This window comes from Hetaerina americana, unplaced genomic scaffold, assembly GCF_022747635.1.
Source record: "Hetaerina americana unplaced genomic scaffold, ioHetAmer1.1.p SCAF_106, whole genome shotgun sequence".
NCBI lineage: Eukaryota > Metazoa > Arthropoda > Insecta > Odonata > Calopterygidae > Hetaerina > Hetaerina americana.
In genome coordinates, this window is record NW_027286137.1 from 690,760 (window position 1) to 706,038 (window position 15,279).

Consider the following 15,279-nt stretch of genomic DNA (forward strand, 5'->3'; position numbering starts at 1 on the left):
TATACATGATTTCAACAAATTTTATTTTGTATGGTTTGGATTATTTTCTCGGTTACAGAAAGCCAATCGGACAACAGGTAAACCTGAAATATTCCATCTTGACGTCATCCTGCCTTTTTTCGGACGATAAGTTTCTCTCTTAGAATATCTCTCGGATTTAGAATAGTTAAAATTTTTCCGATACTCCAGAAGAAATCTTGACAATCATCTAATTTTCTTAGCGTCGCTTTACGTAGTCGCAGTGTATCCAATACGGGAAGAAAACTAAACTAACTCACCTCTAAAACGCATGAAGGAATGTGTGTAGTCAGCATCACGCTTCTACTAAGACGCCGATTTTTCTTATCCTCCCTTCTCAATAAGGGAAAATCTTCAAAGCATGCAACGTTATAAATCGTTTTTACTTTAACGATAAATGGACATCTTGGCTGGCTTTTAGGGGAAAGTCCAATAACATTGTCACAAAATCATGCATGATATAAAAACGACCAACGAATGAAGTTTACTTCGAGCAGATTTTATAATATCCTCGAGGCTAACAATTTCCGCTGAAAAAAATTCCTGACAGCATCGTAACAAATGAGATGTTTACCTTTCCGGATACGAGAGCCGGTTGTGACGGATGCTGCTCGTGCCTACGCCTCTGGCGTCTTCTCTCCCCCTCGGAGGAAGCATGCTGCTGCCTCTTCTTGGGCGTGAGGATGTTCTTGACTCTGTTCAGGCCCCTCTCTATGCTGCCGAACATCTTCCGGGCGGAAATTGGAGTGCCAGTAAACGCAGAGTACCCATCGGGATCGGCACGATTCCTGAAAAAGAGAAATCACATCTCCTTTAAAGTGGGAACATAAGTGTGCGTTCGCCAAACGAATATCATCAATCTCCATCAATGGCTTCACAAAGAACAATACAGAATACTAACAATCACCCTTCAAAAATCAACCAAAGATTTAACTTTAATTTATTGATTTGAAAAAGTTTTATTAGATCCCCTACGCCAAATTAAATATTCTATAATAACGCGCATAATTCTTCATTCAATCAATGAAGACTCATTTCATTTACGCCCTTGAAACAAATGCTTTAAATAGAACAAATCCAGGAATTAGGCCGGAAAAGTGTACACTTCAACTTTTATCGTCATCATCAACATTTATGCCCAAATATAGGTTCATCGCACACCTTTCTCCCCTCTACAATGCTAACTCACATATGTCCTGATAACATTTTGATCCAATATACCTTTTTACTTCTTACGTACAGTCCCTCGGCTTTCCTCGTGGAAGCTTCCCTTGTAATATGGTTTTGAATAGCCAATGCCGACTATCCACAGAGTGTCACACTCCACACGAATGTTTTCACATATTGTATTCTGTATTTCTAGGCTTCGATGTCACTTGAATTATAGGATCGCATTCTAACCTAGATTTGGAAAGTTTACTGCTATTGAAGCAAATTTTATTTTTTATAATACAAGACATAATGGGTTAAGAGCATTCTCAAGTGTAAAACACTACAACCTCATCATCATCAAATCAGACATTATAAAACCAAATAACTATTTTTGTCCATAGTTGCATATTTGATCTCTAATATCATTCATAGAATAAAATGGTCAATCAAAATGGTTATAAAATGCAATCGGGTAACATTTGTTAATGAGGTCTTGCATTTAATATTAGAGGGAATAAATACAAATACAAACAATAAAATGTTCCTACCCTGCCATTTCGGATAGGATATGTATTGTATTTACTGGAATGAATTCAACCACGGTACGTGCGCTCATGAACTGCCTATGAATAGTCATCATTTTACGAGCTACTCTATTATAAAAACGAACATAATTACGAAATGTCATGACCGCGAAATAACCAGACTTCATACACTTTATAAAACCGCGTAATTTCATAAACGCCTTCTCCAAAGCTGAATCACTTTAATTCGAGCATCAGAAGGCTACACGTTGAAAAAACTTTCACACTGTGTCGAGTGGAACTGAAATAGTCAGTCCAACCCCGAGGGTATAACCAGAGTAGTGTTGATGCAATGCAACTGCATCTAGTTAGCGTACGAATACTATCGTTTTCATTTCCGTTGGTATAGGTAACTGCAAAGAACGCTGTCCGAACTAAATTACAATACAAGTTTCCTTTCGGTACAAAGAGCTTTCCAAAGGGCTCACTATCCGCACGAGCAATCATCGTCCGCAAGACGGGGAGGGTGTCGGAATTTTAAGTTACCTCGCCAACCTTTTCTCTTTACTGAGGTGTCCAGCCACTTTGCAAACGTTCTCACGACAATGGCGACCGACAAGACTGTCGACACCTCATTTTTTTTCTCTCAGAACTCCAGTGCTCCGAATGGTTTTCTGCGATAAACTCCAACCGCAATGCTTTCACACCGCACTCTAAATCTTCCGGTTCACACGGGCGTGAAAAATGCACGATTCATGTCACAGCTCGCGCAGGATGTACCACCACGGTGAACGTCTCTGAAGACTTCAAAAAAATTATTTTCATCTGTCACTCCTGTCCCAAATTACGGCCGCAAAACTGTCATGCGAAACTTCGGGTACTTCATCTCAAATGGAAAATTTTGTAAAGAATAACTGTGTCACTTGGTCCCATGCCCAGGATAATTCCCACTTTTTTTATTTTTCCTGCTAAACATCACGTCTTGGTGATTGAGCACGACGATGGAGGTCATTATATTCTTATTACGGTGAGCAGATGAGTAGCAGTTGTACTTCCTCGAATAAGTCTTACAAAATTACCTAAATCACCTACCTGAATCAATGCAAGATTGGAATTCGTGATTTTACTGGCGGAAAAAATTGGAATGCTAGAAATCCATTCTAGAACCACCAATGTACATTGCTCTTAATTGAGTTGGGATTTTTAATGCGCCAATATTGAAATACAATAAAGGGAAATAACCATTAATACAAGAGAAAGACAAAATTTTAACAAGATATCAGTTAATAACCACACAAGTTCCCCAACGAACGCTTAAGGCTATCGTAATAATTGCGCCCCTTGCGAATTTAAATAATTAAAAAAAAAGTAAACTGGCTATGCTAAAGCATTTGAGGTTTGATTTTATATCCAGGACGGAAAAAACATGAAAATAAAAGCCATCAAATAATAAACATGTGCGACAGCAAAACTTCGGATAGAAGTCGAAAGGCCTAACCTAGATGCAAGTTCGTGAGCTCCAACAGTTATTTACGGAAAATTAAAATCAAATCATTTATGAAAAGATTCAATTTGAAAAGGAGAAGATTTATAACCGGGACTCTTAATAAGAACGTATAAAAAAACTTAATTTAATGTGACACATGTTAAAAGTTGTCCTGTGAAGAGGTGCCCATTGGAGGTTTGAAAATGTGGTTTCGGGGGAGGATGGTAAGAGTAAGCTAGATCGAGAAGAAAGAAGACAAAAAGAGAGAACCGAATGAGGAGGGTGAAGAGATAATATTGGTGGAGGAAATTTGCAGATACTTGGAGAGTGAACGGGCGGAGGGAATGGCGATAATGAGTGCAAATTTTGATCCTTCAATAGGTCGGAGAAGGGTAGAAATTCGTCCCGAAATTCACTCTGACGGGTATTACGGGAGGTAGAAATGACGATTAGCTGAAAAAGGCAACTGGCAGCACAAAAGAATGGTGTATTATTTCCATAGGTATTTCAGAAGGATGTTACGATGTTTGCGAGGCATTTCAAAAACGAACTCAAATAATACGCGGATTTTACAGTAATTTAATTTCTAGTAAAGTTTTAGCAGAGTGAAGTCGGATTCATTTACTAGTCCTCAACAAAATAGTTGCACGCTCGTTTGCAATAATATTAACTTTAATGAAAAAATTCAACACTCAAAATACATTATAACATAACCACAGATAAAATTATAACATAAGCAAAGTACCATAAAAATCTCTGGCCACCAAAACAACGGCTTACAAATGGTACATAGTTCAATCGAAATAATTAAACCAAGTGAACATATGCCTTTTAATCTGCGGCGAAACGCCAAAAAAATAACTTCACTGTCAAGAGAAGATACCAGCTTCGCCGTTACGCGAGAACAGACGATCATTCGTGCCCGGTCCTAACCGAAAACTCGATGCAAGTCCTAGGGGGAAATGAAGAAAAATTTAGGGCAAAGGTAAAATATATGTACAAATAATTCGGAGAAACCGACCGTGTAATGGCATGGCTTTTTCCCCGTCCCCCTCCCGCACGTTCTCTTTTCCCCCTCCCAAGCATTCTGCGCCACCGCGATTCTCATCACAATAAAGTTGTGGAAGCAGGGCCCTAAACCTCGCACAGCAACGACCATTCGAGACCACGGCCATAAACCTGGGGAGCTCCGGTTCATCCCTCCCGTTCCCCCTCTCTCCAAACGCGCTCCACCCCACGCCATTGCACGTAACAAGCGCAGAACACCCCGACCTGCCCCCCCGAATCCTAAAATTCCCTCCGCCCAAGTCCTCCACCCTTCCCCACCAAATCACGGCTACCGCAGCACAACTTAAACAGGGGTCAACCGGAACCGTGGAAGTCAAGGGGTGGCTGGGACACTGTCGAAACAATCGATTAGCGCAGGGCGAAAAGGCAGCTAAACATCCGACACAACCACCATTTCCCTCCAATACTCACAAATCGAATCAGGAAACAAATAATGAGGAGCCATGTTAGTTAATATTATCAAATTTTTACACCACTTGACGGCTGTCCTCTCACAGAATCAGTCGCTGCGCATAAACAATGAATCCATGAGAAGAAATAAACTAAAGCATGAAATTCCAAAGAAACTGCGGGAGATGCCGCAACAGTAACTTTTAACGGAGTCATCCGCTAATGTGCATTTCAATGCAACAATTTCAGAGTGTAAAAATCATGGTCAAGGCGAATGATTTTTACACTCTGAAATAATTGTTGCATTGAAGCACGAAAGATAAAAAAAAGATAAACTAAAATGTCTTTAGCGGTTAAAAGAAAAATGCTATATATTATAGCTAAAAACACTTCTGAAAAATGCACTGGGGATTATTCCTATATTTTGCTAAATAATTTAAATTATAAGCTTGGCTAAACAAGGACACTCAAATCATGGGTTATATGACTGGTGCATTGGATAATAGGAATGTTGATTTATTTTCCAAAAATGCGATGTAAATAAGGTTTTGTTCCTTCAACATCCTGTTAGCGCTGAGGAATGACGCCAAACTCAACCATAAAGCAAGCACACTATATAACCGGAAAATCTAAGAACTTTCTTGCCTTTACACTCTTCATTGTTCGCGGCATCTTCTCTCTGAATCGGGGTTTGAAAGCGCCTCGAGATTAAATGAAACCACTAGTTGCCATTATAGTTTACGCAAACATGAGGTGTAACGAATTTTAAAATTCTAAATTTGAATTAATTAAATTTAGTGTACATCGTATGATTACCATGATGACTATTCACCGAAAACTCAAGTCAGCGCGAAAGTTAAGTCAGCACGACACCTCAAATAACAAAAATTTCCTCTTACGATCCAAGAAACCTTACGAAATGGCGATAAACCAATATACAACATAGGTGGCCTCAATGTTAAAATAAGATTAAATTATCAACGATGCAAAGGCATCTCCAAAAAGCACAATATCCGATAGAGGAATCAGAAGACCGCCACATGTTTGTAAACAGAACCACTACGTCAATGCTCTGAATAATAAAGGTTTCCAATCAATGTACGCTGATGGCAAACGGATTGCAATCAGAGGGGTACGAGGCAGTGAAAATGGGTGAGAGGTAATCCGCATATCCGCCATCCGAATCCTTAACTGGGGAAGGGTAGGGTAAAAGCAAACGAAACCCAGTTGCCACCCATTAATGGAGAAGTGTGGCCCCGTCCGGAGGCAATGGTCTCTAACGGCAATCGCACGCATCGCACGCCTCGCTCCGAATCCGAGATTCACCGCGAGAGGACGACAAACGACACGAACGCCTGTGAAAAAAAAGAAACCACCAAGTCGCCTCCCAAATATACTGCAGAAGCACTGAAACGAGGGTAGCCCAGTCCACCCTAAGGTGAACAGCAATAACGATTCCACGAGGAGGGGAACCTCGGTTTATTATCATGAGTGACATCATTAGCAATCATAAATCATAGGATTGAGTTTACTCTGCTCTTTGATCGACTCCTCAACCCCCTGAACTCTTCATGCCTTATTATATATCATATATATTTCACTCCAGGATATCTTTCGTATTTTTTTATTCTTCCGTAATTATTCTTCCGTGTTTACTCTTTCCCGAGCCAAAATGTTTTCGATTATTCCATCTCCTATTAATGAATAGATTAAATTTATATTTTCATTCCTATTCCCTCGTATTTATTTTCCATCAGCAACACATATCCTTTAGCGCCTTTGAATTCACTACCTCCAGATAAATCATTCAATCATTAGCCACCCCGTTTGGTTAACTTAAAAAGAAAGTTAATTACGGTAGTTTCCAAAAAACAGAAACCATCTACTTCCATCAAAAACTGATTTGGTTGCTTAAATTATATTGGACATCACACCACACAATTTAGTGTTGAAAGTATGCCGTTAGATGGCCTTATCAAAAATGAAAATTTTGGTTAGGATGTCTTAAAAGGGAAATCCAACCATGGCATATGGTAAAATTACATTTTTTAAATGCGTACAAACAATAAGAACAGGCGCCATCTCCTTCAACTAATCCGTCAAGGGTTGCTTATTCCGGATAGATGCAATCACGCAGTGAATTATGCCCAATAAAAATGCACTTATTTCAGCTTAAGAGCACATTTGGGTACAGATTCGATTTAAATAACTGCTATTACGTCGTATTTCATGTGAGTGAATAAATATCCCAAATGCAGCAACGGTAAAGAAAAGGTAAAGTGTAGCATTCAGGGTCCCCCATAATAATTTAGATCCGTTACTCAAAAGGATGCCCTCTATAAATTTAGGGTACAATTCCCTAATTCAGGAGCATTTTAGCCCTCGCCTACGGAAGGATGAAGTCGTAATTGTAATTTTTACCACCCGATTTCCGGGAAACCCAAAGCTGATGTAACAAAAAGGACGGGACGCTAATGCTCAACCGAAAAATACGGCATCGAGTCGTTTAAATGCGATCCATTTTGTCTTTTGCAAAACTGAAAAAACTAAAATAAAACAATCATTAAGTCAAATGGACAATTGGATGTCATCTACATTACGAACAGAAAAACGACAAATGATTAAGACGCACTAAGCATTGATCGGGTGAAATTTCCTTTAGCTGGTTTCCGGTGACTCTTGGATGGCCGAGCGGAAAAGGAATTTCATTTTAAATATATTACCTAAAAACTCATTTTTAGCATGCATCTTCCAGGAGAAAATTTTTGCCATCTCAGACGTTCTCGAGATTTATACGTTACACCTTGACAGACTCAATTTTACTGAGATTTGGTTATGCTCATAAGGAAATGAGTTTTGTGCCATTACTTTATCACATCACTACTAAGGGTAGCACTTATTTTTGATTCCCAAACGTCCGTCCCCACACTTCCATTATTTCCTGCCAAAAATCACGTTTTTCCATACTTAGCCGCATGCTCACATAATAAGTGCTTCTCAGCGCGATATCATGATAAAATATATATATATATATATATATATATATATATATATATATATATATATATATATATATATATATATATATATATGCAAACGAATGTTTTCTCGTAATTTATTTCCAGAAGGGATCACTAGAGGGCATTTCTTTAATCGATTCTTGGATAAGGTAACTCCGGAATGACGAAATTTCATCATAAACAGGGAAATTATATAATTCATTACATTGTTAGAACTTCTGTTTTCTGTTTACCAATAATTTAAGCATTTACGCGAAAACCTACTTTTTTATATTCATTTAATTACTCAGATGAATGCACAGACATTTATATTGTGAGCTAATGCTATTTTTTTGGGAATCATGTGTTCCCAGCGAGAACAGAAGCTCTAAAATTTTAGCAGATAATAAGATGGGCAGGCATTCTCCAATCAGCTAAATTAAGAGGCAAAAACTTCAATTGTTCTTCCAGAAAAGGTAGAGATTAATCCATACTAATACAACATCATAGTTTACCTTAGCCACGCTTTTAAAAATGAAATATCATCAAAAATTATGACAAAATAGTAAAAATCCAAACAATAATTTGAACTCGAAAGCCAATTTGCTATGATACGGATAAAAATATAATAAAATTCTACCACATTTGGTACTTAAACTCAGTGCAATTGTTTTAGCAAATAACAACCCTTGCAAAACCAATGAATAACTTCGGTTCAATCCAAAAATGAAAATAATTGACGCAAGCACCCCGTTTCATATTTGAATGAACCTTTTCTTGTTTTTAACAAACATTTACAGGCAATTTAAGCAGAAATTATTTCTCTTCAATGAAAAAGTTTAAATACTCTTGCAGTTCGTAGAAAAAATAAGTCAAAAACCAAACGTCCCAGTAGTCAATGAGCAAGTTTGACTTTTTGTCAAATGAGATTTAGCACAACCCATATATTTTGCTTTTTATTATCTTCATTTCCCAATCAATGGCTACCTTAAAAATGTCGCAATATGACGGTATTATATTTTTGTTGAGCCATAAACGAAACAACCCAAATCTCTCTCTAACGCATGTTCAACAGTCTTAGATACACAGACAAATTCCAAGAAACACTAACGGAGTCATCCTCAAATATGCATTTCAATGTAACAATTCCAGATTGAAACAATCATTCGCCTTGACCGGGATTCAAACCGGGATCCCTCGATGTCCAGCCGAAAGCTTTAGCCAGTTAAGCTATTTCAGAGTTTAAGAGGACCCCTCGATACTGGCTAAAGCACTCGGCCGGTCATCGAGGGATCTGGGTTTGAATTCCGATAAAGGCGAATGATTTTTACCCTGTGAAATTGTTGCATTTAGATACAATGCTTTCCATATCCAATTATTGCTGTTTATCATGAAGGATCAAATCTTCCCGATATACAAGGTTGGTATAAAAAGTATCGGAAACAATTTTTTCCTGACGTGACTGTACGTCGCACCGCGCAGACTCGGTGGTGGGGTGTTTGATCATCAACACGCCCCAATCGCCGGCGAACGTTCGTTCAGACTAGGTCGTGTTTTTAGGGGACCCCTGTCGAGTGACTCGGTACAAGCGCAAAATAACAGCGACCGATTGAACAGCGGTACGCCATAAAATTTGGCGTTGGACTGGAGAAATCGGGTACGAAGATATTGGGCATTATTCGTTTAGAGTTTAAGAATGAAAGCATGTCACACACTGCAGCTTCTAAGCGGCACAAGCTCTTCAAAGATGGCCGACAGAATGTGGAGGACGAACCCCGCGCTGGACACCCGTCGATGTCATGAACCGAGAACGTGTAACGTATGCGTGAAGTTCTGGTTTCAGACCGTCGGATAAGTTTGCGAATGATCGTAGATCGCATTGAAATTGATTAGGTAACAGTGCACACATCATCACTGAAAATTTGGCGATGCGATTGATGTACGCTAAGCATGTCCCGAAGGTCTTGGCGGACGACCAAAAGCATAGTCGAGTGTCTGCTTGCGAAGACCTGCAACAAGTCAAGAAGATTCCCTAAGCCTCTTACAGTCCCCACTTGTCACCCGCAGACTATTTACTATTCTCAAAAGTGCAATTCTCCCTCAAAGTACACCACCATGGGACCATAAGTGCCGTCAAAGAAGCCTGCATGCGAAGTCTCGGAATCCTACAACCAGGAAGCCTTCGAGTCATGGAAGAGCCGCTGGAAAAAGGGTGTCGACGCTCAAGGGATGTACTATGAAGAATGTCGAGGCGTTGTAGCAATATCTGAACTAAATTATTAATACTTTGTGCACAAACCTTTTACTTAACAATCTAGTAGGGTATTTACACCAAAACCTATGCCCAACTCTTCCAGGTTTCTCTGTTTCTTGGATGGGTGGATGCGTTGTAATTATATGCATTGAGTAACCGGAATTAATTTACCGTATAGTATTCCAATGAAGTAAAGTCAATTATGCAGTATTTGATGCGGCGTTATTAGAATTCCATTCTATAAATAACCTTTTTGATGCCCGAGTTCATTACTAACGGACGAGTGCGTACTTCTTTGGTATATGAGGAAACCTAAAGAGAATAATCAAATTGCGGAGAAAATATTTATTAAATCTAGGATATTTTCTATAAAAATACAGGCTGATATTTCTAATCAATGAGGTCACTTCATGATGAAGCATTAAAGAAAATTCAAAATAGGATGCACTGAAAGATTGAAATATCATCAGCGAGGAAAGGCTAGGAAAATAACTCTTTTCGCCATCAATTTCGAGGACAAGATAAGGGGAATAGTAAAAAAATTGTTTGTGGTAAAGTAACGAGAATATTACAATCTGTTTGCGAAATAGAACCACTGAATCATAGCGGCTGTAATCTACTGGTCATATACAACTTTTTGAAGATCTCGGGAGAATTACCACGGAGTGCCGTCGTATCTTAAGGACTAACCACTGCTAAACGAGCGAATTATTTCACTTTGAGCGTTACTTCAAGCGAGGCGTGGTAATGGTATATGCATGAATAGAAAGCATTTCAATACTTTCGGCAATTTTTAGTTCAATTAAAACATTTTCAACTCCATTTTTACATTTCTTTAAAGATAAAAAGTGATGCATGCGTGTGAAAAGCCCTTCCAGGATATATCATGAGAAATATTTCCGGATATCTGCTTTCAAAGCTGTAGTCACTAAATCACTTTTACAAACGGTAAAAATAAAAATTCAAATTGGCAAGGTTCTTTGGAGCAATTTTATTACCCAAAACAATACTTAACCATGTGCTTTAGGCAAAGAGATTAGACCAGTCAGTTTTAAAATAGAAAGGGAATGATGTAGATGAAGATACAAGTAGATTATGTCCAGGAATACTAAATGGCAAGATAGAAGAAGCGCTGAATGAAAGTAAGCACGCTGTAGAAAGGAAGATGGCAGCAATAACAGGTAATATCCCGGTATAATTACTCGATTTTATGGTAAAATCGACGGATGAGGCTTGATCTGTGGACTCGAGAGGTTCGACCTTGGCTGCACGAGTGACTACTGCATCACCTTAGTTCATACATTGACTAGTAATGACATAAATGTAGCACCCATTCAAGTGAATATATACGTTTTAAGCACCCTGAGATTTTTATTAACTCTTGAAACGTGATGTAAAACTTATTTTGCATAAATTTTTAGGCGCCAATATTTAAAACTAAACAATATTTGAAACTTTAGCTGTTTACCCCAACAGTTAAATCCACTGAAACAAAAAAAAGTACGTGCTGTTCTTTTAACATAACTATATAATTGTTAACAACGACTATATAATTTCGAACATGATATCACTTTTTTGCAAATGGCAAGAATGTTTGAACCATTAATCCATAATTCTCATGGTAGACCTCCAATACCATAAGAGTACGTACAAAATCTAGGTTTTTTTTACGACTACGTCGATTTCAATGAAAACTAACGCAGTAAGATTATTTCATATTCATCATTTGATAGAATACACTCAGGACTACAAATAAAGGAAATTTGATTATAATGACATATATCTGACATATCGATGCCATCCCCGAGGACGATGACCGATTCGGTGATCGAAATGTCGGCAGCTAAGGTGACACTAACCCGGAGGAAGATCCGAGAGGAAGTTTCGACGCATCGACGTCATCCTCACGTGAGGATGACACCGATGCGTCGAAACTTGTTGTACCGAATTAAAAAATTACTGAAAAGATACATTGGTATTTTTTACTCCAGTGATAATGAATTCCACAAAGTTAAGCCTAAAAACATCGAATATACCCGAGGAGATTTCACTCAAAAGATACGCCGGGAAAGCACACCATCTTTCAGCAAATTTATGTATTTCTTCCTTTTCAATAGAAGGTTAAATTTATGTCTTTCTTCCTTTTCAATAGAAGGTTATATAACAGGAAAAACAACTACCTAGACAAGGATGAGTTTGGCATTTCAAATGGGAAAATAACACATCATGCTCTTGCGGTATTGAGAACATTAGTAGAAAGGAAAATCGAATAAAATCAGGATGTCTTAGTTTGCACTATGAATTTTGGGAAGAGGTTCGACCGAGTAGAATAAACAGTAAGCATTGCGGAATACACGAGTTAACTAGAGGGATAGGCAACTGACTTGAACCTGTATTTGAATCATATGCCATAAGTTGGAGAACAGAGGAAGAATCAGAATGGGTAGCCACGGGCCAGGAAGTAAGATAGGGTAGTTAATTATCGCCGGTGCTTTTTAACAAATACATGTCGTATGCTGATAAAATGTTAATAACAGGAGCAATGCGAGCAGTGCGGGAGAAAGATTAACCACATGAAAACGAACTAAATGAGATCCTAAATTGGTAGGAGACATTTAAAATCTTTAAACATTAGGTGGGAAGGAATATAGTAAACAGGAGAAGGTGGAGCAGTTAAAGTATTTTGGCAGTATTTTAGAGGGAAATGGACGCCATAGTAGAGGGGCAATTAGGACAAGAATTCCATTTACGAAAGCTGCATTTAGAAGAGGATAATTTATGACAGGAACACTAAGTAAAGATGTGAAGAAAAGTAGTAGTAAAGTAAAGACTCGGATATGGACTGTAGCGCTTAATGGATCTAAATCCCGATCTGAAAATATTGGCAAATCCTTGTAGTGTATAGGGAGACGATTTTACCTGTAAGTGCGTACAAGTTTCTCGTAGTTCTAGATTTAGTATTTTCGGCACACATGCTCATTTAACCAAACGAATTATTTCGCTAAATCTTTATTATATTTGGAAGGATAACCAAGAGAAAACAAGTCCCCTTCGACAACCATTCTTTGCGTGCTATGAAATCATTTTTTTCAAGTGAAAACGTTAGTGTTTCATAAAGAGTGACCATACATTTTTTCAGTCACATAATTTATAGCGCGAGCATTTAATTTAATTTGACATTGTTATATTTATGCGTAATGTATATGTGGCACAAGTTTCATTGGCTTGACTCCAGTAGTTGCGACACCAGCAGCCTTTGAAAATTGAAACGTGTTCAGTTCGCCTACGCCCTCTTCTGACGATTAAAAATGCTTTTCACGAAGATGTTTCTTCCAATTGAGAAACAGAAAAAAAGTCAAATGAGGGTCAAGAGTATAGGAAAGATAAGGAACACACTAAGTTGATTTTCGCACTGGTGACGATTTCACAGTGAGTTTTGTGGAACCCGCCACGCACAAATACGTATGGTGAGCAATCTTTCCGTCACCAACGTGTGGACGGCACCCAATGAGATAGTTAAAATTTCAGACAGTACTAAACTTTATTCGATGATCTTTCATCTAAATGGTAGTAACGGTGTTATCGTTACTTCTGTGCAAGCAGGCAATGGAGCTACTGGTTCACCATCCTTTGGAATTGTGTCCCCTCTCTAAACATTTTAAACCATCTCCTAGTTGAGCTATTGGAAAGAATGACTCTGAATGAGTCTCTCGTAGCATTAAATAGAACTCAGCAGGCGATTTGTACAGGCGAAAGCAAAATTTCAATACAATGCCTCGCTCATCGCGTTACCTACGTACAAGTATACATCGCTGCCGAAGGATATGAATACTATATGTTTCAACTTCCAAAGGCTGTCGCTGACGCAGAACTGCAATCAAATTCATAAACTTTTTTCCGCCAATCGATTACACACATTAGGCGAACAATATAGCATAAAGTTAAATTTTTGCACAATAAAGTATACGAATACAGATTTTATGATCACTCTTCATAGATTTCGTACAATTTATTTCTCGATGAAAGTGACTTCGAATCCTAATGCATAAACAGAAATGACTCTTCAACGACATCAAAACATTGAAAGGTGCGAAAATATGGTCAACAACTGGTAGCCTAAAAATCGCGAGTGGAAGCATTTTCCTCTTTTCTTTCCATTATTGTTTTCCTCATTTCAAATAACTGGTGTAAACACAAAAGAGAAAAATATCAAAACCGTGAATATTTCTCTTTAAGGAACCGAGTTCAAGGGTTTCGAATGCCCAGAAGGCAACTCCTCCATGCATAGTTGACATACAGGGCCTGTTCCAAAAGTAATGCAATTGAATTTCCCGTGCCGCTCCTATTGATTGAAATGGAATCAAACGACTTGGAGTAGGTGAGGGGGACGCTAAGCTTGGCCGCGAAACCGGTCTCAGTGCTCTCCAAGCTGTGAACGCGGCAGGACGTCAGTTTTTTCAAACCTCTGCGCGCCGACCGTGTCATGAAAATCCAACTGAGCGGAAATTTCAAGTGAACTTTTGCAACGTATTGAAAATGAACCTGATTATTCGGACGTCATCCCTGGTCATGAAACCAGGGTTTTTTAATACATCCCAGAAACAAAACTCCAATGCTCGGAGTGGCACACCTACCAGTCCCCATTGCCCAAAAGGCAAGAATGAGCCAATCAAAAGTGAAAACAATATTCATTGTCTTTTTCGACAGTAAAGGAGTGGTCCATAAGGAGTTCGTTCCTCAAGGACAGACAGTTAACGCTACCTACTAGGTTGATGTGCTGGAAAGACCCCGAAGAAGGGTCAGCAGGACGAGAAAAGACATCTCCACTACCTGGCAACTCCATCACGACAACGCGCCTTGCCACAACGCACTACAAGTCCGCGAGTTCTTTGCCAAACACCAGGTGCCAACGCTACCCCACCCCCATATAGTCCTGACGTCGCCCCAGCGGACTTTTTGTTCCCTCGGATTATGGCAGCCCAGAAAGGAACCAGTTTTTCGTCCATAGAAAAGATCCAATCAGCCATGACGAAGACCTTGCGAGAGATCCCAAAACTCCTTCCAGGGCAGGTGCCGGTCATGGCAGAGTCGCCATCAAAAATGTGCAGAGGCCCAAGGACAGTACTTTGAAGAATTTTAAGTGTTTGCGCACATCTTTTCAATACATTAATTTTTTTTAATTGCATTACTTTTGGAACGCACCATGCATGAAGAGTGAAGAGTGGTCGACTCGGGGGCAGTAGGCAGAAAATAATGTTAATTAGATATATTTTTGGAATTCTCAACAGGCAATTAAAACGATATCACCTCAAAAGAGCACAAAGTATATAAATGCAATGTTTAATCCTTGAATAAAATATAGCCATATTCCAAAAAATTAAAATCTTA

At 38.8% G+C, this 15,279-nt stretch overlaps 1 protein-coding gene across 2 annotated transcripts in view; it reads right to left on the bottom strand.

The window, feature by feature from the left end:
* Positions 1-15,279, bottom strand: part of LOC139700670 (maternal embryonic leucine zipper kinase-like) — a 61,867-nt gene that overhangs the window by 20,498 nt on the left and 26,090 nt on the right. For both annotated transcript variants that reach the window (XM_071599131.1, XM_071599130.1), the window contains exon 11: positions 593-806. In XM_071599131.1, the coding sequence (XP_071455232.1) occupies positions 593-806 (214 nt within the window). The remainder of the gene's footprint in view (positions 1-592; positions 807-15,279) is intronic.